The sequence below is a fragment of the Acinonyx jubatus genome, chromosome E1 (assembly GCF_027475565.1).
Source record: "Acinonyx jubatus isolate Ajub_Pintada_27869175 chromosome E1, VMU_Ajub_asm_v1.0, whole genome shotgun sequence".
NCBI lineage: Eukaryota > Metazoa > Chordata > Mammalia > Carnivora > Felidae > Acinonyx > Acinonyx jubatus.
This window is the reverse complement of record NC_069397.1, coordinates 12,230,813-12,253,973: the sequence shown is the minus strand read 5'-3', so window position 1 is coordinate 12,253,973 and position 23,161 is coordinate 12,230,813. Positions and strand designations below refer to the sequence as shown.

Genomic DNA, 23,161 nt, shown 5'->3' with positions numbered 1-23,161 from the left:
GCAACTTTTAAGTCTGAAATTATTCTAACATTAAGAGTTAAAACATATATATATCACAACTTAATGTCTAATGAGTGAAACATTTAAGTGGGACAGAGGATGGAAGAGTCAAAGTCTTCCTTCTGTCTTCCAATTCCATTCTCCAGAGATAACCTATGCTAATGGTTTCTCAGCATTTACTTTTTAGATACTCTATGTACATATATGTGATTTTACACTTAATTTTTTTTTAACAGAAGTGAGCTCTACTGTTTATATTATTCCTGCCAGTAGCTTTCTCCCCCTGGTGACACAGACCATATAGCCTCTGTGGCACCCGTGCAGGCCCACCATGCTCTCCATGGGCCACCAGACTTCAGGGGTTGGAACTTCCGGGCTTGTCTCCAGGTCTCGTCACTGAACAGAGCTGCCAGTGAGCATCCTTGCATGCACGGGAGTGTGTGTATAAAATCCATGCTTAGCTTTCTTATGTATTTTGTTTGATAAACTTCCATGAAGTGGCTTCATCTGGAAGAGCCATCGATCCTGCTCCACTTGGGAGAAGTCGAGCCACGGCAGCTTGTCAGCCACGGCTCCACAGTGTGGTGAAAGGTGCTCTGAGGGGGGACAACAGTGACCCGACTAGGACATTCTTGGGAAACACACAGCATCTCCACTGAAAATCAGTTTCCTCCAATTCAGAGTTCTAAGTAGCTTAGCCATAGGAAAGGGGCATCCATCAGCTGAAATGGCAGGAAGGGAAAAAGCAAGGAAGTGTCCCGGCAAGGCACGTGAGAGAGTCCAGCATTGGCCCTCCCTGCGGCGCCTTTCTCAGGACAGCGCCTTTGGTGTGGGCCGAGCTGCTGGGGGCTGGACGAGGAGTTTGCGGGTAGGTGGGTGGAGAAAGCTGCCCCTGTCAGCTGTGATCCCAGGGGTGCAGCCCAGGCCCAAGGACTGAGAAGAGTCACCCTGGGGGGAGGGGGGGTCCCCAAATAGAAGGCTGCACCCTGATGACTAGTCTCACAGAGTCCCAGGCCGTAGGTCCTCAGCCAGGCTGACTTACCACCATCACCACAGCTGTCACTAGTGAGCCTCTCCGACCTGCAGGGCACGGGGCTCAACAGGCCACCTGGATCATCCCACCAGCGGTGGGAAGCGGGTAAGGCCGCTCTCCCATTTTAAAGTCAATAAGACTGCTGCTCACCAGGGTTAGCTAACATGCCCAGGCACACCGCCACACTCAGTCTGCTCGTCATAAAGCACCCAGACCAACTCTGCGGGACCTACTGCAGCCACAGGCCAAGTGGAGAACAAAATTCAGGGAGATTAAGTCAAAGTAAAGTTTGAAAGTAATTTAGTACAAAGAATACTGTATATCCTTTACCCTGATTTATCTATTATTAACATTTCACCTTATTTGTTTTATCATTTGTGATTATATTTCTTCCTGAACCATTAGAGCTGTCTTAGAGAGCTGTCCTGTGCTGCCGGGAGTCAAAATGGAATGCTGGTGAGCAGGGAAATAACAACCCCAGAAACAACTATGGATGGAGAACCCCACAGTTCACAAAGGACTCTTGGTCTCCAGGTGTCTCCTCTCATCTTTAACACAGCCTTGTGAAGTGTGTGCGGTAACCGTCAGTCTCTTCACAAGCAAGGAGACAGAGGGTCAGGGACTTTAAGTTACTTGCCTAAGGATACGCGACTAGAACCACAAGGCAGAGCAGGGGTTCATATCTGGAGAGAAAGAAGATGTCTTTGTCACAGCTCCAGTTCAGATAGCGTCCAGCCGGATGTCCGGTACGGTCCTTGCAAAGTGCTGACCCGGCTCTGCCCTCCCTCCCTTCGCTGCCCAGCGCGCAGCTGCGCCAGGCGGAGGCCCGCACTCGAAGGTGAGAACATATGACGTCAGCACTGACTGCACAGGGCAGAGCAAAGGAAGGAGTTCCCCGGGCGGTCCGTGAAACCACCTTTGAAATCTTTCAGCAAAACAGAACCAGGCTCCGTCTGCTTGCCAGTACAACGGGGCGGTAGACAGCGGAGTGAAATGATATCTCAGAACTCTGGCCCAGTCATTCGTACGTGGAGGTGAGTGTGCAGACTGGAAGTCAGTTTGGCAGGGTTAATTTCCCGGTCCTATTTAATATTTCCACTTTTGGGAGTTTATCTTACTGAAACCCTCCCACGAGTGCCCAGAGATGTAAGTATTCAAGGAGGTTCTGGGTAGCACATCATCGGTACCGGTCAAGAACTGAGGGCACGTGATCCTCACGCGTCCAGGAAGATGGCTCAACAGCTCATGTCGTATCTACCCGAGGCATTACTACTGTATCGTCTGGTGGACTCAGCAAGCCACAAAACGGTATGTACAATATGATTCCGTGTTTGTACGCGACCATGCGTTTGCTCACATGAGAAAAGTTTGGAGGCCGCAAAGTGACCCAGCGGAAGTGCCCGTGAGGACGGTGCAGACCGACAATGAGATGGTGGCCGGCGCGCACAGCCCTCGGCCCGGCACCACTCCGGTGCTTCTCCCCCAGCGCTCAGAGAGGAACTCAGTCTTCCCGGCGGTTCCTCTGGCCTGGGACTGGCCCGGTCTCCCTTCTGCAGCTGCAGACTATGGCAAGGACACTCGCACGAGGTCACGCGGGGGAGAGGGGGGTGGGTAAGGAGTGGAGCTGCGATCTGAAGCCTGGCCTGCTCAGAGCACATTCTGATCAATTCCCTCCCACACTCTGTATTGAGTATCTGCCCAGCGACACTAAATGTGTTATTTTTATAATCACGAGAAAACATTAGGGAAGAGTCTCTCTAGGGAGAGAGACTAGGAAGTACTCACATGCTGATCGGAAAGGAATGCTGATTTTGCCCTGGATGCTGCTGATTGCAACAATATGGCCTTGTCCCCTTTTGATCATGGAGGGCAGGAGTGCTGAAGAAAGAGAGCAGAGGCTTTAGGGCAGGACTTCTCTTCTGGTCACCACAGCTAACACTGACAGGAGGCGAGCTTGCTTATTGTATGTAGTCAGGGCCAGGGAGGTGAACAGGGAAGGCTTCTCAATGGGGAGCACCATGCTTCCTTGGGACTCTCAGGTCCCCTGTGCCCAGCAGACTGCCAACAGGAGGGAGGAGGCCAGTGGAGGACTGGGAAGGAAGCAAGGAGGGAGGCAGGCAGAAGCCTAATCACCAGGAACAGTCAGTCAGCTCAGTCACCTTTTCTAGGCAGAGCCTCTACCCTTGAGTGATACCCATGGCTGGACATAAAAATATCCCCACTTTGTATGGGTTTCCAAACACCATGAAGAGGAAATGGGGGGGGGGGACAATGCTGTATAAATAAAGCTGTCACTGGGGAGAACATCTTGATTTAAGGCTATAAAGCAGATAAAGAAAATGCAAGTGAAAGCCTGGAGAAAACAAACACCCAAGCTCTAATGACAACACCCATTCCAGGGTAAAATAGATGGAGACAGGCAACATTTAGCTAAAAAGGAACCAAGTAAAGTAAAAAGAACGTCAACATAGCACTGCTCCTTTTTCTTTTACTTCAGGACTGTTACCTTTCGTTAGAGCAACTGGGCCAAAGTAGTTTGTCTCCATGACTTTCTTATCCACGTCTGGGGTAGTGTCCACAATGGCGCCTCGGTAGCTGATGCCAGCATTGTTGATGAGCACATCCACGTAGCCGAAGCACTGCAGGATCTCAGCTGTTGCTGCAACTATGGCCCCAGGGTCCGCAAGGTCAAAGGCCACCGTGTAAGGCTTGTGTGTCTGCACCTGGTCAAATATGACAGAAACCGAATGCATCTTCAGAGTGACAGGCACGTGAACCACATGTCCCTGCTTTTCAGAGGGTGGGGAGTAGCCCGCTGGGCATGACATGCTCAGGCTCTAGCACCTGTCTTCCAAAGAAATGTGGCCTGAAGGATCTTGCCTATGGTGCTCACACCTGACCTGGGCAACCTGTCCCCTGAACTGAAAATGACTTCTAGAGCCAGACTCCCCTTGCTGCCCTGTGCCAGCATGGTGCTCTACGGTACCATTACATCTCAACAGAGGCTCTATTCTTCTCGGGTTAAGTCACTTTCATTCGTTCATGAAACATTTTTGTTGTTGTTGTTAATATATCTTCTATGTGCTGGGCACTGGGGACAGGGCAAAAAGCAAGACAAACATGGTTCCTGTCTTCTAGAAGCAAACTGTCTAGTGAGGAAGACAGACAGATTCTCTAATTGTAAAGAACGGGATGCCAGAGAAATGAAAAACTGAGCCGTCTAACTTACAGGACGTCCCAATGGAAGTGAGTTTAACAAGAGGCAGAAGGAGTGGGGGTATGAAATGAGAGAAGATGGCACAGTAGGAAGTTCTAGGAGTCTGTCTTTCCCCCTGGATGCTGTACTAGCAGAAACTCTCTGATAGACTCTGTAGTCTATCTGATGCTTGCAGCTTCCAGGGCAGTGCTTGGCTGGCAAGTTATGGATAATCTGGGTCAATTCTAGCCATCATCTTGGTGGTAGCTTTCCATTCCCCACCCCCATCCCTGTGGCAGGCCGCTGTAGGAAAGGCTACCCACATCTCTGGTGCAGCTTGAGGATGCCAAGGTAGGCAATGAGGACCTTGTCTCCAAAAATCAGGATTGCGTTCTGATGGTGGATTGCTGCTCTGATCACTGAGGTGCAGTATGGATGCAAGTTGCATTATTTTAACCACTGCTAGCTAAAATAGTTTCCAATAGATTTAAAGGAGTTACACTTATTATTCTGATATTCAAAAATATAAATAAATCCCCAGAAAACACACCTGAGGAAGCCTAGACAATGGACTTCCTAGACACAGATTTTAAAGCAAATGTCTTAAAAGATCCTCAAAGTGCTAAAGGAAGACATGGAAAAAGTCAGAAAATTGATGTATAAACAAAATGAGAATATCATTAAAGAAACATAAATTATAAAAAAAATTCTGGAGCTCAAAAGTACAATGACAAAAATGGAAAATACCCTAGAAGTTCAAAAGCAGATTTGAGCACAGAGAAGAGAGAATCAGTGAAACTGAAGAGAGGACATCTGAAATCACTGACTCTGAGAATAAGAAAAAAAGAATAAGGAAAAGTAAACAGGACCTAAGGGATCTGTGGGATACCATCAAGTGGACCAGTAAACACACTGTGTAAATCTGAGAAGGAGAAAAGAGAGAGAAAGGGGAAGATAGAATATTTGAAGAATAATTGCTGAGGGGCCTGGCAGAATGGCTCCCTCAAAGAAGGGTGGCAAGAAGGGCCGTTCTCTCATCAATGAGGTAGGGACCAGAGAACACATCATCAATATTCACAAGCACATGCATAGAGTGGGTTTCAAAAAGCCCCTTGGACACTCAAAGAGATCCAGAAATTTGCCATGAAGGAGATGGGAACTCCAGATGTGCACACTGACACCAGGCTCAACAAAGCTATCTGGGCCAAGGGAATAAGAAATGTTCCATACACGAGTAACCATGTGCAGTTGGTTGTTCAGAAAACATAATGAGGATGAAAATTCACCAAACAAGCTCTATATGTTGGTCACCTATGTATCTGTCACCACCTCCAATAATCCACAGACCATTAATGTAGATGAGAACTAACTGCTGATTGTCAAATAAAGGTATAAAACTGGGGAAAAAAAGAATTGCTGAAAACTTTCTGAACTTCATGAAAGACATGACTCTACACATCAGAGAAGCTCAACATTGAGTTGGATAAATTCAGAGGCCCACTTGAAACATTATAATCAAACTGTCAAAAGACAAAAACAGAATCCTGAAAACAGCAAGAGAGAACTACTTCTCACATAAAAGCAATTCTCAATACAATAATCAGCTGATTTCTAATCAGAAACGTTGGAGGCCAGAAGACAGTGGATTGATATATTAAAAGGGCTGAAAGAAAAAAACTGTCAACCAAGAATGCTGGCACAACTATCCTTCAAAAAATGAGGGAGAAATTAAGATTCCCAGATGAACAAAAGCTGAGGGAGTTAGTTACCATTAGACCTGCTCTGCAAGAAATGCTAAAGGGAGTCCTTCAGGTTTGAAATAAAAGAAAGCTGAACAGTATAATCCAAAACTATATGAAGAAATAAAGATCTCCAGGAGAGTAAATGCAGGGGCAATTATGAAAGCTAGTATTATTGTAATTTTGGTTTGTAACTCCACTTTTTACTTTCTACATAATTTAAAACACAAATGTGTTTAAAAACTATTATTAATCTGGTAATGCGCAAGTAACATGCAAAGATGTAATCTATGACATGAGTAACGAAAATGGGGGAGGACAGAGCCGTACCACAGTAGAATTTTTGTATGCTATTAATCCCCTTAGAAACCACAAACAAGGGGTGCCTAGGTGGCTTGGTCAGTTAAGCGTCTGACTTCAGCTCAGGTCATGATTTCACGGTTCGTGGGTTTGAGCCCCACATCGGGCTCTGTGCTGACAGCTTGGAGCCTAGAGCCTGCTTCAGATTCTGTGTCTCCCTCTCTCTGCCCCTCCCGTGCTCGTACTCTGTCTCTCTCTCTCAAAAATAAATAAACATTAAAAAAATTTTTTAAAACAGAAACCACAAACAAAACAGCTGTAAAATATACACATAAGGAAATACAAAGGAAATCAAAAACACTTCACTACAAAAAAATCAACTAAACACAAAAGACAGAAATGCAGGAAATGAAGGACAAAAAAGCTGTAAAGTATACAGAAAACAAATAGCAACCTGGCAGAAGTTCCTCCTTAATATTAATTAGTTTAAATATAAATACTTTTAAATCTCTACTCAGAAGACAGATAAAATCTGGAATTTCTTTAAAAAATCCAACTGTACGCTGTCTTTAAGAGACTCATTTTAAATCTAAAGATACAATTATCTTGGAAGTGAAAGGATGAAAGAAGGATATTCCATGTAAATAATCACCAAAAGAGAGCTGGAGTGGCTGTACTAATATCAGACAAAACAGATTTTAAATCATAAAAGGTTACAAGACACAAAAAAGGATATTGGATGTAGGCATACCTGAGAGATATTGCAGGTTTGCTTTCAGACCACTGACAGCAACTATCTCAATAAAACAAGTCAAATGAGTTTTTTGGTTTCCCAGTGGATATAAAAGTTATGTTTACACTATACTGTAGTCTATCAGTGTGCAATAGCATTATGTCTAAAAACAACGTACATATCTTAATTTTAAAATATTGCTAAAAGTGCCAACCATCATCTGAGTTTTCAGTGCATTGTAATCACTGATCACCATAACAAATTAATAATAATGAAAACGTTTGAAATATTGTGAGAATTACCAAAATGTGACACAGAGCTGTGAAGTGGCCAAATGCTGTTGGAAAAATGGCTCTGATACACTAGATTGACACAGGGTTGTCATAAAACGTCAATTTGTAAAATACACCATATTGGCGAAGCACAATAAAATAAGGTAAGCCTGTAAGAATAAAAAGATAGTCATTACAGCAGAAAGATATAACAGTTATAAATATCTATGTACCTAATAACTGACACTCAAAATATATGAAGCAAAAATCAACAGAACTGAAGGGAGAAACAAACAGTTCTACAATATTTTGATATTTCAAAACTCCACTTTCAATAATGGATAGAACAACCAATCAGAAGATCAATTACAAAATAGAGGACTTGAACAACATTACAGACCAATCATACCTAACAGATGTATACAGAACATCCCACCCAACAACAGCCTAATACATATTCTTCTCAAGCACACATGGAACATCCTCCAGGAGAGACCATATATTAGGCCACAAAACAAATGTCAACAGATTTAAAAAGATAGATATCATTTAAAGTGTCTTATTCAACCACAGTTTAACGAAGCTAGAGATCAGAAACAGAAGGTAAACTAGAAAATAAGCAGAAATTAAATAACACACTTTAAAACCATTGACTCACAAAAAATAACAAGGAAAATTAGAAAGTATTTAGACACAAATGAAAATGAAAACACCACATAGCCAATCTTATGGGTTGCAGAGAAAGCAAGGCTAAGAGGGAAATTTATACCTGTAGTTGGCTACATAAAAAAAAAAAAAAAAAAAGATTTCAAATCAGTAACATAACTTTACACCTTAGCAAACTAGAACAGAGCAAACTAAACCCAAAGCTAGCAGAGGAGGAAAATAATACAGATTAGAGAGGAGATAAAAAAAAAATTCAGAGTAGAAATAAAGAAAATCATGAATGCAAAAGTTGGTTCTTTGAAAAGATCGACAAAACTGAAAAACCATTAGCTAGACAAAGAAAGATAGGATGGAAATAAATTAGAAATGAAAGCCTGGGTGGCTCAGTTGGTTAAGCATCCAGTTTTGGCTCAGGTCATGGTTCGAGTCCTGCGTCAGGCTCTGTGTTGACAGCTCAGAGCCTCGAGCCCACTTCGGATTCTGTGTCTCCCTGTCTCTCTGACCCTCCCCCACTCATGCTCTGTCTCTCTCTCCTTCAAAAAAAAAAAACATTAAAAAAATTAGAAATGAAAGTGGGTCCTTACCTAGATAAAAAAGATTATACTATGAATGACTGTATACCAACAAATGAGATAACCTAGAATAAATGAAAAATTTCCTTTAAACACACAAATTACCTGACTCAAGAAGAAATAGAAAATCTTAGCAGACATATAACAAACAGGTAGAGAGATTAAAGCAATTAACTTAAAACCTCCCCACAAAGAAATGTCATGCACCAGATGGCTTCACTGGTGAGTTTCACCAAACTTTAAAGAACTAACACCAACACTTCTCATATTCTTCCAAAAAACTGAAGAGGAAGGAGAGAATACTTCTTAATTCATTCTGTGGGGCCAGCATTACTGATACCAAGTTCAGATAAAGACATCACAAGAGAATTACAGACCAACATCCTTTATGAATATAGATGTTAAAATCCTCAACAAAATACTAGCAAACCAATTTTAACAGCATTTTAAAAAGATTATTCACCACAAACAAGTGGGTTTTATCCTCGGAATGCAAGGGTGGTTCAACGTAATAAAATCAATCAATATATCACATTAATAGAACAAAGGAAAAAACCCCATAGGATTGTCTCAATTGATGCAAAAAAGAGACTTGACAAAATCTAACACCCTTTAATGATAAAAACTCAGAAAACCAGGAATGGGGGCGGAATTCCTCAATGTGTTAGAGGATGTTTAAGAAAAACCTATAGCTAATATATGTTCAATGGTGTAAGATGGAAAGTGTTCCCCCTACGATCAAAAACAAGACAAGGATGCTTGCTCTCACTGCAGCTATTCAACACAGTACTAGAGTTCTAATCAGAGCAATTACACAAGAAATAAAACGCACCAAAACTGGAAAGGAAGAAGACAACTATTCATAGATGAATGTGATTCCATATTTAGAAAACCCCAAGGAATCCAGAGAAAGCTATTACAGCTAATATAAGTCAGTTCAGCATAGTTGCAGGGTACCAGGTCAACACACACAGATCAGCTATGTTTCTACACACTAGCAATGAATAATCTGAAAAGGAAATTAGGAAAGAAAATCCATTTATAATCGCACCTAAAAGAATTAAATATTTAGGAATAAATCTAACTAAATAGGTCAAAGATTTGTATGCTAAATAAACATTACAAAACACGGCTGCTAGAAATTAAAGGAGACCTAAATACATGGAAAGACATCTCACATTTGTGGACCGGAAGACTTAACATTGTTGTCGATACTACCCAAAGTGATGTACAGATTCAATGCAATCCCTATCAAAATAATAGCATTTTTTTTGGAGGAAATAGAAAAAAATCCTAAAATCCATGTGGAATCTCAAAGGTCCTTGAGTAACCAAGACAACACTGAAAAAAAAAAAAAAGAACAAAGCTGGAAGACTCACACTTCCTGGTTTCAAAACTTACTGCAAAGCTACAGCCATCAAACAGTGTGGTACTGGCATAAAGATGGATATACAGACCAATAAATAGAATAGAGAGCCCAAAAATAAACCCTTGCATTCATGGTCATGTGATTTTTGACAGGTGTGGCAAGACATTTCAAGCAGGAAAGAACAATGTTTTCAATAACTGGTGCTGGGAAAACTGGATATGAACATGCAAAAGAATGAAGTTGGAACCTTACCTGACACCGTACACAAAAATTAAATCAAGTGGATTAAAGACCTAGATGTTGGTGTCAAACTATAGAACCGCTTAGAATAAAATATCAGGGAAAATCTTCGTAACATTAGATTTGGCAACAACCTCATGGATATGACACCAAAAACACAGGTGACAAAAAAAAAAATAAATTGAGCTTTGTCTAAAATTAAAAGCTTTTCTAGGGCACCTGGGTCGCTCAGTCGGATAAGCATCTGACTCTTGATTTTGGCTCAGGTCATGATCTCACCACCATGAGACTGTGCCAGGCATTGGGCTCTGGGCTGACATTGTGGAGCCTGCTTGTGATTCTCTCTCTCCTCTCTCTGCCCTTTGCCCCCCTTTCTCTCTCTCTCTCTTATGCACTCAACAATCCCTCTCAAAATATATAAACAAACTTTAAAAATAATTACATTAAGTTAAAAACTTTTCTTCATCAAAGGATACTGTTAAGAAAGTGAAAAGAAAATCTACCGAACGAGAAAAAAATCTTTGCAAGTCACAGATCTAATAAAGGATTCATATCCAGAATATACAGAAAACTAAACTCAACAACAAAAACAATCTGATTAAAAATGATGGGAGAAGGACTTGAAAAACGCTTCTCCAAAGAAGACATACAAATGGTCAGTAAGCACATGGAGAGGTGCTCAATATCATATGAAATTACGGAAATGCAATTCAAAACCACAATGAGATGCCCCTTTATATCTCCTAGGATGAGTATACTTTAAGAAAATAGTAAAAAATGGAAAGTAACAAGTGTTGGCAAAGATGCAGAAAAAGCAAAACCCTCGTGCACTGCTGGTAGGAATGTAAAATGGTATAGTTGCTGTGGAAAACAGTTGACAATTCTTCAAAAGCTTGTATATAAAACTACCTCTGACCCGGCCATTCCACTCTTAGGTACAGAGTCAAAAAAAGTGAAAGCAGGGACCCAAACAGATATGTGCACAGGTCCCTTCACAGTAGCATTATTCATGACAGCCAAAAGGTGAAACAACCCTAGTGCACATGAACAAATTAACGGAGAAATAAAATGTGGTATAAATGTACAAAATGTGGTATATACGTACACTGGAATATCACTCCGACATGGAGTACTGGAATGAAAATGGAATGAAATTTTGATACATGCTACAACATGGGTGAACCCTGAAGACATAAGGCTTAGTGAAACAGCCAGACACAGAAGGACAAATACTGTATTTTCCACTTATACAAGGCATCTAGAAGAGGCAAATTCATTGAAAGGAAGTAGAATAGAGGTTTCCAGGCACTGGGGAGAGGGGAGGAAGAGTGAATTATTGTTTAATAGGTATAGAATTTTTGTTGGAGATGATAAAAAGGTTTTAAGTATAGAAAGTGGTGATAGTTACACATACTCCGAATGTGTTTAATGCCACTGAGTTGTATACCTATAAATGGTTAAAATAATTAGTATGACGTGAATATTTTATTTAAATGTACATCTTTCTATGCATGTAAATACTATGTTATGTACATTTTCCACAATTAAAACTTTAGAAGTCATGGCCAACCTTCCCCCGACCCCCCACCATAAAGAGATGACTAGGTATTAGCCAGGTAAAGGCGGAGGGGAAGCGTTCACAGAGGGAACCGCCTAAATGAGCAGTGCTAGTAAGTGGCAGAGAGGGGATCTGAACCGTCTGACAGTTCTCCCTCCGCAGGCCGTGGTGACCCATTGCCTACCCTGGCACCGAGTGACCACGTGGGTGCCCTGCACATGCAGCAGCCCAAGTGGCCGCTATCTCCTCAGATGCCTGCAGACAATGCGCTGCACCTCGTGCCCACGGCAAACACACCCCTGGGCTCACCTTGGTGGCCAGAGAGGCAGCAAGTTCTTTGGTGAGCTCTTCCAGGGCCTCCCGGTTCCGGCCACAGAGCACCAGCCTGGCACCTGCAGTGTAGAAGACTTTGGCGCATTCTAAGGGAAGAAGAAAGAACCTTGTCAGCTGAGGAGATTCCATGCCTTTCTTCCCCGGTGCAGGTCAGTCCAAACTTACCCGATGTTTCAGAATATGAATTTGTTTCTTCACATGCTCTACACATGTGTATTCGCCCCTGCTGTGGATCAGGCATGAAGCCAGGAGTTAAGGCCCCAATAATAAATGAGCTCTGTTGTTGTCCTGAGAGAGCTCAGGGTCAGTGGTACAAGAGACATCCACAAGGCAAGAGGAAGGCCGAGGCTGGTGGACAGATTTGTTAGGTACCATGCTCAGAACTTTCCATAATGATCTTTAGCTCTGAACAACCCTGTGAGCATTATCCTCATTTTCACAGCTGAGGAAGCTCGAAGAGGTCAAGTGATACACTCAACGATCAGGCAGCACCAGCTACTGCGAGACCGTGGTTTGCCGAGGCCTGCATTCTGGCACAATCTAGGCTGTTTCCCAAATCATTTCAATGTAACAGGTACAGCTCTACAGGGGGTAGATGGTTCCTACAAGCACAGGGGGCACAGGATTCTGTTGAGAAGGGATGGGGGGCCCTACCCCAGTCCTGAGGCCTGAGGGGCTGTTTCTCTGGAAAGCACTTAAGGCTAAAGGAGCAGAGTTTGCAAAGCACCTGAGGGGCCATGGACAGACACATCTGGGACACAGAATGTCAGCCTTGCTGGGTTGGGAAATGACAAACAAGTCAGCAGAGCTGAACGTGCCGGGTGCCTACAACAGCAAAGGATCAGTAAGGGAGGCTGTGTCTAAGAGGCTGCCTCCGGCTGGGTGAGAAGAGGACTTGTGGCGATCAGGCTCTGCTGAACCCACTACAACATTCCAGGCAACAAGTGATGAGGACATCAACTGAGACCAAGGTACCTCTATTAGCGTTCTTTTGGTGGCAAGAAAAGAGACCCAATACACACTGGGGCAAAGCAAAAAGACTGACCAGGAGGATGCTGGGATTGCTCAAGAATGAAGAGAAAAGAGCAGAGTGGCCAAGGCTGGGGAGGGGCAGGAGTGGTGGCTGCCCAGGGCCTCCGGCAGCAGGAACCAGGTGCTGGCAGGGCTTTTCTCCATTTCATCTCCTGGGCCTGGCTTCCCCTCATCAACACAGCTCCCCTGACTCTGGGAGAGGGGCCTCTGACTGAGGCAGGCTCTGTGGCCAGCTGCGGTGGGGTGGTATCTCTAAGACTAGCCCAGCAAGGGTCACAGGTAAGTCCCCTGAGGCCCAGGGGGAAGTGTAGGGAGGGGAGACCTCCAGAACCAGGACTAGACTGTGGGGGATATTGAGAGATCAAGTCTGTCAATTCCTGGTTGGGATAGGAGGAGGTTGTGAGTCCAGACAGGGTGTACCGGTCTGATAGTCCTTCACCCACAAAAGTGTCAAAAGCTTAGAAGGGCTCAAAACAGGAAGGGAAAAGAAACTCCAGCATCCTTCAGGAAAACACAGAGAAAGTTCTTTTGACATCTAGATTGTCTTGTTGTGCAAAGCCCTCTCTTTTCACTCTACAGCTCCTCCTTTAGCTACTCTTAGAGCTTTCACTTACCATCCTCAGACCAGCACCTCCTAGTATGTCTCCAGGTGGACTTTTCTGGAAGGAAGTGCTAAGTGGACTAAACCAAGGGATTTTCAGGTGCGCTATATCACCTTCTTTGAAGATGTGGTTGGTCTGTTCACTGGCTCATCCTGACAAAGGGCACAAACCCAGACAGAGCTGCAGCCCTCACTCTGCTTGTCCCCACATGGTCTGGTCAGGATCACAGCTCCTGCCCAGCCTGCCTTGCTGTGCTTTCTCAGCAGAGCAGCAAACGCCTCATAGGGGTGGGGGTGGCGGCTGCCCTCAAAGCCAGACAGCAGCATTCCTGAGGCTAGATCTGCTCATCTGGCTTACAAAATCATTCCAAAAGATGAGGAATCTCTGGCATGGCCAGCCTCCTCACCCCATTTCATCCCGACGTGACTGACACAATGGACGTGTCATAAGGTGCCACCACAGGGTGCAGACACGCAGAACCAAAGGTGGGGAGAGGCACACTAGCATATAAACAGCTTCTGGAGAATGGTCACGTACATTCTGCTTAAGCTTTGCTTCCCAGCAAAGCCAAAAAAAGGAGGAAATTAAAGTCTGTGTAGGGAGTGACAGAAATGAAAACGACAGATTGCAAGGATTCCATTTTCATTTCTTGAAAAAGCTGACACAGGGAGGCAGGAGGGTCAAGGGAAAAAGGAAAACAGTCCCAAAGTACCATTTATCTAGCTAGGGCTGCCAGATGATCCCCCAGTGCTGCAGGCACTCTGGGCCTCCTACATCAAGATAGTTATTCACAACCTCAGGGCTGAGGCTGGCTAAAGTGGGTATGCAGAACATTCTGTTCCTTTAGTCAATGGTCTTACTGTTTTACAAGGATAAGCTCATGGAGCTTACATATACAAAATAGGGGAGAAATAACAGAAAGCTATCTGAAGACTATCACAATTCAGACGTTCAGAGCAGCTGACACGGCAGGCAGGCAGAGCAGAGCCACCAAGGGCAACCCGTGGCCGTCCTCCTCTGAAAGCTAAGGTGCAGCAGCACCTCCTTGGGAGTCACCAACAGTGGCGCCTGTACTTGCAACGGCTGGGTGAGAATCTGTTCCCGTTCTGGCTGGCTGGAGTGGGGAGAGATCCATGGACTCTTGTCCCTAACATGTTACATAGGACACAATATAAGCAGGGTGATTTGGAATTTGGGAAAAGGCTGACCTATATAGGAGATACACACACACACACACACACACACACACACACACACACACACACGTATTGTTTTTCTTTCAATTATATTTTCTATTCCCTTCCTAGTCTTGGTTTCCAGAAGAGGAACCGCAGAATGATGAAGAGGACAGTGTCCTTCTCCAACATTCCCATATCAGAGTACCTGCAAGTTACCTTTCCATCCCAGCCAACTCTCAAATACTGTTCAAGGACTTAAAAAAAAAATGCTTCTCTCTGAGATCAAGAGAAGTGGCTGCTGACTACCCTATATATAGTAGCTGAGTAAGGTCAGAGAACCGACTGTGGCAAAGGGCCTGGAGGCAGCTGTCCCCACGCAGGTCTAGATATCTAATGACAGGCCCAGAGTTCACCCCCAGAGATCTCATCTAAAACATCATAGCAGCATGCGGATGAACCTACCTACAGCTTTCCCAGGCTCCCCCTGGCTGCCCGCAAGCCACTTACCCAGCAGACGAGACCCCATCTGCTCCTTTATGTTCCTGCAACCGCCAAGTGCTTCCCACCCCCGCACAACCATGCTGCTCCCTGCTCTGGGCCCATCTGCAACACCCTCCCTGTTGGCCCGTGCTTTCCTTTCCCTGGCCATCCCCCCCACAGGTGACACAAGACGGAGTCCTGGAGTCAGACATGGGGTTTGAATCTAGAAGTCCTAGGGCAAGTCTCTGAATCTTAGCTGCAAGGATTCAGGGAGATAAAGCACAACCCAGCACATTCGTCTACTGGGCCTCAACGGGAACATCCGTTACTGAAATGTCAATATGCTGAGGTAAGTCCTTGCCCCTCTCCATCAGACTGTGAACTACCTGAGACCAGGCACCCTGTCTTTTATTGGTCCCAGCACTTTTCCCAGAGCCTTATAAATCAGAGATGTTCCATCAGCGCTGGCTGTGCTATGGTACCAACCGACAGATGCAGCAGGGATGGGGTTACCATGACTCTGGGTGCCTCTCGGCCTTCTTCCATGGAACTGAGCCCCCATGCAGATGATATACTGGTGTAGTGTGCTACGTGTGCAGATGCTGAGAAGGAGGAAGCTCCATAGGACGTGCCTGCATTTGTCCTTGGTACTATGCCAAAGTCAATGCACATGTGTGCAAGGGAAATGACGGCAGCTCTACAGACTCATCTGTACGAGGCAGGGGGCGGTGACTGACTCTGGGCCTGTGTCCCGGCACAAAGTTCCTGGGGCCGAGAGGCTCACCGCGTTCACCAAAGTAGATGGAACTAACCTGGAGAACCCAGGTGAGGCACAGCTGAGGTATCATTTATTCTGTTTCCAGTCCCGCCGAGGCCATGCTCAGCTAGAGGCACAGCCCCAGTGACAGGAAGGTGAGGAGAAGGGGACACCAAGGCCATGAACTAGGGATGCTGGCTAAGTCCAGGAAAAGGCACATTTCGTTTGGCCCTCACAGAGATAAAAATGTTTTTTTAATGAGTTGTCATATTTGAAAATAGGGAGCCTTCACATAAAAATCCCTATTTCCACAGCCAGCAGCTGCCCACTTAGACGAGACACGTAGTGTCCGGTTCGCCACAGTCTTCCTCGTGGATTCTACCCCCCAACACTGATGCTGAAAGTCAGGGACCATTTCTCCTTGCACTTAAGCTCTTGCTTCTTCCAAGTGGACCAGAGACAGTGACATACTCTTGTTCCCCAGCCACCTAGCCTGTGTCACTTATTTGCACCTATGCAGCCGAGCTGCTCCTCGAGTCTGGGCCAAGTTCCCTGCCCCTCCTGACAGCACTGGCCCCAGGACCCACCTCGCCCCAGGCCTGAGGTAGCGCCTGTAATGACCACCACAGCGTTCCGGAGGTAGGCCTTCATTCGCATCCGCTGCAGCAGCTTGAAGAGGCTGAAGATTCCCACACAGCCAAAGAGCAGGGGCAGGATGGCCGTAGAGGTGATAAAATCCATGACCCTCACCTTCAGCAGACTCTTCCTGAAAGAACCCAAATCCAATGAATTTGTGACTAAATAGGAAAACTCAAGGGGCCTGCCAGCCCTCCTCCCCCTAGACTGATACAGAGCCCAGATTTCTCTTGCGCGGACTTTAGCCCTGAACCCAACAAATGTCTTTCTAGGCCCCGTGCTCTATGCTGACTGCTCACCATCGTGGAACTTGCTTTCTCTCACTCTGGCTGACATGAGCAAACAGCAAAGCCACAGACCTCGCGATGCCTCTCAGGCGCACAGCAACCCCAGAACAAGCTGAGGGAGCCATTCGGCACAGCACCCAGTTACTTATGAGTATTCCAGGAGGCTCCGGCCCGTCAACGCTCACCTGAATCCCCTTCAGAAGCCTATTTAGGGGAACTTAGGTATGCCCATTATCATTTTCAACCCCTATTTGTGAAACTAAAAAACATTTTTTAAAAAGGAAAGAGAAGGGGCGCCTGGGTGGCTCAGTCGGTTAAGCATCCGACTTCAGCTCAGGTCATGATCTCACGGTTCGTGGCTTCAGGCCCCACGTCAGGCTCTGTGCTGACAGCTCAGAGCCTGGAGCCTGCTTCAGGTTCTGTGTCTCCCTCTCTCTGCCCCTCCCCTGCTCCCACTCTGTCTCTCTCTCTCTCTCTCTCCCAAAAATAAACAAATGTTAAAAAAAAAAAAAAAAAAGGAAAGAGGAAACTATACCAATCCATATACTCCTCCCTAACCAGATAGATGTTTCTGGATGGGGTGTCCTCTGGATGGTCTCTGCGATGGCCCACAAACATCCTCCTGGCCACAGGCCTCACAGACACCCAAAGGGAATTCAGTGCACAGGGGAGCTGCCCTTTGCCAGGCATAGGCACAGACTTAGGCTGTGAAGTGGGCTGTCCGGCCGTGCACCGAGCCAGGTTCCCACTGAGCATTTGCTGGTAAGCCACCGCCAGCCGGATGAAATCAGGGGGCCACAGGAGTATTTGTGCATCAGTGGCAGTCAGTTCTTAGGAAACACATCCATTCCTTACACAACGGCCCCAAATTTCCTTGCTCCCCCAACCTTCCTCGATTCCTTGTCACTCATCCATGCCCCTATGCCGAAAGCAAGCTAAGAGAGGAGGGAGACACAGGATTAAAGGAAGGTCAAGAATGAGCTAGTGAGGAGCAACACCATGTCTGTCACTTTGAAAGAGATGCCCTGTAAGGCGATTTGACACACGGGCTGAGTCTATTACACAAAAGGCCCACCACCCACAGTCCACCTCCAGGACCAGGATATTATCAGCATAATAATCCTGTCCAGGAAGGAAGAGACTGGAAACCAAAAGCAGAGCCCCTGCAAACCAGTCTAAAGCTTTTAATTATTCATCAGATTGGGAGTAACTACATAAAAACCATCACTCACCTGCTGAATGCCCCATGTCCTCAACTCCATATATTAAAAAAAATACATTTCTGCTTCCATTCCCAAAACAACATCACCTCCGTGGACACCATGAAGCCAGGAACCCACTGAACCCCAACACCGATCCACTTATAGGCTGAGTTGGCTTTGATCCTGAACCTTAGGATCAGGGTGAGTTGTCCTGATGTAAGTTAAACTGCTCGACTGCAAAAGAGTTCTGCTCAGATTTGAACTGTCAACTCAACTAGTTTAGTATTTGGTTTATTTTTTTCATCTGCCTTTCCAAATATATCCAATTTCTTGGTCACCATAAAAAATTACCATTCTTAGCAAACACCTGTAAAAATGACTGTTTCCCATCAACCTCCACTTATTCTACTTCTGAAAAATCCCCAACTACTGTCTGCTAAGTGGTTACATTTCCCTCTCACCCTACACTGTGTCAGGCCTACACTTGGATGGACTGGCAATTAAAGTGGCTTCTAAAGTGCCCAGCTCTTTTCCAGGGTACTAATGGCACCATCCCCTGCCCACGGCTGGAAGCCGAGGCCAGGTATTGGAGCTTACAGGTCAGGCCGAGTCCCAGGCGGAAATGCTAGGACCCTAGGACCCTCTGTCTGGCACCTGGGAAGCACTCAGAAGCAGGTACTTAGAGCAGGTACCAGTGCCTCTGCAGTTTCATGGGTTTGTGAGTGCTGCCTGGGGATCTTCACGGAGCCCACCCCTGAAGACCGAGGCTGTAGGAGTGTTTCCCGAGGATGGGAGGGATGAATTCTCAGGGGGCAGGAATGATTGCCAATCTGTTAGTGTAGCTTTACCAGAAGACTATAGCAATTAGAAAACACAGGTAGACCCCAAGGTAATTATAGCTCAGAACTTTCATGTAATAAATTTTGGGGTAGAGAGCTTTCAACCCAGCAGGACGACCGTCTAGGAAGAGCTTGATCCCACTGTAATCCCAGATCCTTGTATCAGGCAGGTCCCCAGGTGGACCACCCTGCCTGGCCCAGAATTACCCAGGACCCGGCCACTGCCCAGGATGACCAGGGAGGTGAAGAAGGGACTAACGAAGGGAAAACAGGCCTTGGCCCGTGGGACGGGGCCCAGAGCTCCATTAGGTCAGCTGGGTGGAAACAGGTCTGCATACTCCTCCACAGGCCCTGGAGACCAGAGTCTTGTGAAGCCTGCCCGTTTCAGACTTTCAACCCGGGGCTGAACCAGAACTCCACTGAAGGCTATGGGGGCCTGTTGCCCCCCAAATTCAGAGGCTGCAGAGACCACATGGGAAACACTAATGATGGCAAAGTGACGGCAGTGCAGGAGTTACAAGGATGAACCCTCGAGCAGCCTGTCTGGGTTCCCATTCTGGCTCAGCCACTTACTTACCAGCCTGGGTACGGGACCTCACCACTCTGGGCCTCAGTATCCTCATCTGCAAAATGAGGGCATGTGAGTGCCCACCTTGCAGGTTGTTGTTCTGAGGTCAGATGAATTACTACGTGGAAAAGCGTTCTGCACAGTCTCTAGAAAAGGGGAAGTGCCCGGTAAATGTAGTTGCCGTCAGCATCATCATGACCCACAACTAACTAAAAGCTCCTGACCCAGGAACTGGTCTCACCGCAGTCAGGTTCCCAAGGTGGTCTGAAAGAGTCCCTGGTTTATGAAAACTGGTTTCTTCCAAATGAAGGAAATTCATTAAACATAGAGCTCACTGGAGTTTAATTCTTATATCTTCATAAACCCTTTGGTTTAATTACATTAACAACTAGGAAAAAAGACACCCCAACTCTGTCAGAAGTCAGGATCCCATATGCCAAGGTTTGTATTAGAAAATGTGGCTGCCAGAAGAGTTATCGAGGCCAACGCAGCAAGGAGAGAGCAGACAAATTTCAAACCGCCCCTGCCACCCTTTCCTCGCGCCTGGGGAGGAGCGGGATGAAAACCCATCTAGCGAGGTTCCCCCCAGAGGACAACGACGCTCCCAACAAACCGCATTTTCATGCACCTATTTAAAACTCAAGCCAGCAATCTAGGTCACGAAGAAAAGAGAGAAAACTACACACCGTCTGGTACACTTCTGGGATTCCTTGAGCACCTGACACAACATCGCGTGCCAGCCTTGGTCTCCTGGCCCTGGGGACCACTTTGCCTGAGGCAAATATGGCACCACGTTAATGGGATCCATCCTCGGCCCACGGGCCGGCTTTCTGTGGGGAGAGCGCACATCTGCATTCAGTCTGGCGAGTCATTAGAGTCAGAATGCAAAGTAAATTAGAAATCAGCACCAGTTGCGCCCAGCTCACTCAGGATGATGATGGTGGCAAAAGACATTCCAGAGCAAGCCATTTATTTGACAGCATCACATTCAATTTCAGGGTAGGTATTCAGGTCACTTTCCTGACCAGGTGAAGGCGGTCATATTGACGATCCCAACTCTCCGGGAGTTTCTCAAGTTCGGAAAGACCTTCCCCCTCGCATTCCCCTCTGCAGTGCACATGGCCATACTGATGGGCCGCTGGGCCACCAGGCCTCTCCAGTCTCTGAGCATCAGCTGGGCCGGCTCCTCCCTGTCTCACCCTCAGCACTCAGGATGTTCAAGAGAGCAAGGCATGGAGGTAACTCAGCCCTACCGCCTTGCTGTGGTGTCCGGGGGCATTCTCCAAGCAAAGAGACAACTTCAAAGTGGAAGAAAGGAATTGTGTCCTGGCTGGCCACATTTCCAGATTAGGAAGTAAATCTCTTCTGTAAAACGGAGTCAAAGGGGGCCTGTGTACTTTGAAAATGACATTTAAGAAGGATTTTAATGTGTTTACAAGTTTTGCCTTTTATACCAAAATGCTCAACTGCTAGTTTCAGACAGAACTGGGAAGGCAGGACTGACGGCATAAAAGAGAGCCGGGAAAAAAATCTAGCTCACAATTTCTAGCATTTGGAGATCAGCTCGTAGATAGAAGGGATAGCCCAGCATCGCTGTGAGCCAGAGCAGAAAGTAGGGCAAGTCACAAAAAGAGAGTGAGGTCAGAAAAGGAAAAAGGCAAGACAGCCTCCCTTGGATAGGAACCACAGATCACACATGGTCTAGATGTGTGAGTGCACTGCCTAATAGAAGCGTATGCACTCACAGTCATGTCTACTCTCTTAATTGACAGGGAAGTGACCTGAAGCATGACCTTCCAGTAATAAGCCACATCAACCGGCATGTAGAAGTTAGAGAGTTTAGGCATTCACGCACTAAGCTCGTCCACCTGTGTTTTCACATACCACAGACTATGGAGCTCTAGACCTAAGTTAAAAGAGGGTAAAGGTAGAAAAGTTCCTCGTGGGTGAGTGTTACATGGGCCTGGGCAGCCAGAAAGTTCATGGGTTCTCACTGTGACTTTGAAATCCAGCTGTTCCCTTATTCTACTGAGACATTCCTTTTGGAACCTCAAACTAGAAACAAGATGATCTCCAAGAAATCGACTCTGCGCAGAAACGTCACTTTAACGTTATCCCATTCCTCATCCTTTAGCCACAATTCTACGTTGCATTTCACAGATGCAATCTGTTCCTAAGATTCCTTTCTTCTCTCGAGCAATTATAAAAAATAATTTGAACCATCAATAAAAACAAGTTGTGGGAATCTACTCAGAACCACACATAGAAATTAAACCATTAACAGCCACATATGAAAATCAAAAGAGGGTATCCAAAAGCTCTCCACAGTTCAAGAATAAAAATGATTTCAGGTCTGAAAGAAGGATTAGTCATGGAATAATCTGCCATGTTATGCACAAGAAAATCGGGCTAAAGGGCAGAGAGGAGTTCCAACTGGAAGGCAGGACGCTGAAATCATGCGGCAAGGAGTGGCTTAGTATCACCAAAAGCAGTTAGGATCCCGTTCCCACAAACCTACACCCGCTCTTATATTTCATAAGTGACGACCAGCTCTAAACAGCTGATCTACCAAAGGTGACATAAGCTATGGGTCATGCTTATGACCCATATCTGAAAATACGTATCTATTTTCAGAAAGTAAAAGCAGAGAAAGCTGCTCTTTTTTGGTCTAAGCATATGAGCAGCGGCAGCTAAGGCTATCTTCAACTGGAAAGAAAAAACAATATCCTACCTCAAATGACAGCTACTTTGCCAGTGGCGGGTCCTGGTGCCAGCGTCTTCTTTGGTCTTTTGACCTGGGACAGAGTGACTAAGAGTATAGGCCAGAGGACAACTTCAGGTCAGCAAGCCCTCTCTAAAGCGCCGGAACGGGCCACTGACAAGTGACCTGGAGGGTGTACTTTGGGATGCCAGCCTTAGGGCCCCCAGTTTAAAGGAGTGCCGGCTGGCATTAGTCAAGATAAAACCAAAAGGGAGGCCTGAGACTATTTCAGACCGGGCTCCTGAGCGCCCACTCCCGGGAAGAGCAACCACGCTGAAGCGAGCCCTGCTCCCCAGTGAGACGCTGAGCACACACGCTGCACAGCAGCCCCAGCCAGGGAGGGCGGGAAGAGAGGAGCCAAGCACAGCTCCAGACCCTGCAGGGCAGGCTACCTACACAAGGACAGGGCACGTTTATTAGAAAACAGAGTCTTAGTTCTGCTTTTTAAAAACAGCACTCATGATGCCTACCTAGGACCTTGCCCCCCCCCCCCCCACACACACACAAAAACAAACAACAATTTCGGTGTCTAACATGCTTTATAAAATGAATCAGGTATTACTGGGAGATGCAGGAGTGATCTCACCCACTTTCCTAGAAAACACACGAGAGGCCCTGACAGAAACCAGACAGCAAGTTCACTGTGAGGGTGAAGCAGAAAAGGCACCAAGTTGGCACTTGGGGAGCTGGGTTCGAGTCCACCACGTCGTGTACTTGCTGTGTGACATGGGCAAATTTACCATCTGCAAACGTGTACTGTAATTTCAAAATGGGGATGGTTATTCCAATGAGAAAACACATAGGGAGC

At 45.9% G+C, this 23,161-nt stretch overlaps 1 protein-coding gene and 1 long non-coding RNA gene across 6 annotated transcripts in view; one reads left to right on the top strand and one right to left on the bottom strand.

Annotated features, from left to right (window-relative positions):
* The window catches only part of DHRS7B (dehydrogenase/reductase 7B), a 60,636-nt gene that overhangs the window by 4,417 nt on the left and 33,058 nt on the right, over nucleotides 1–23,161 (bottom strand). For 3 of the 5 annotated variants that reach the window (XM_015079602.3, XM_027047762.2, XM_027047763.2), the window contains 4 exons: nucleotides 16,648–16,826; nucleotides 11,988–12,097; nucleotides 3,540–3,756; nucleotides 2,819–2,911 (listed from right to left, as the gene is read on the bottom strand). In XM_015079602.3, the coding sequence (XP_014935088.1) occupies nucleotides 2,819–2,911; nucleotides 3,540–3,756; nucleotides 11,988–12,097; nucleotides 16,648–16,826 (599 nt within the window). Of the gene's footprint in view, nucleotides 1–2,818; nucleotides 2,912–3,539; nucleotides 3,757–11,987; nucleotides 12,098–16,647; nucleotides 16,827–19,601; nucleotides 20,180–22,323; nucleotides 22,820–23,161 lie in introns of those variants that run through there. The other 2 variants (XM_015079603.3, XM_027047761.2) reach the window with 2 other exon arrangements.
* Nucleotides 9,404–17,457, top strand: LOC128313518 (uncharacterized). Its single transcript, XR_008294357.1, has 3 exons — nucleotides 9,404–15,652; nucleotides 15,903–16,128; nucleotides 16,969–17,457. It is a non-coding gene; the product is annotated as an uncharacterized LOC128313518 (long non-coding RNA).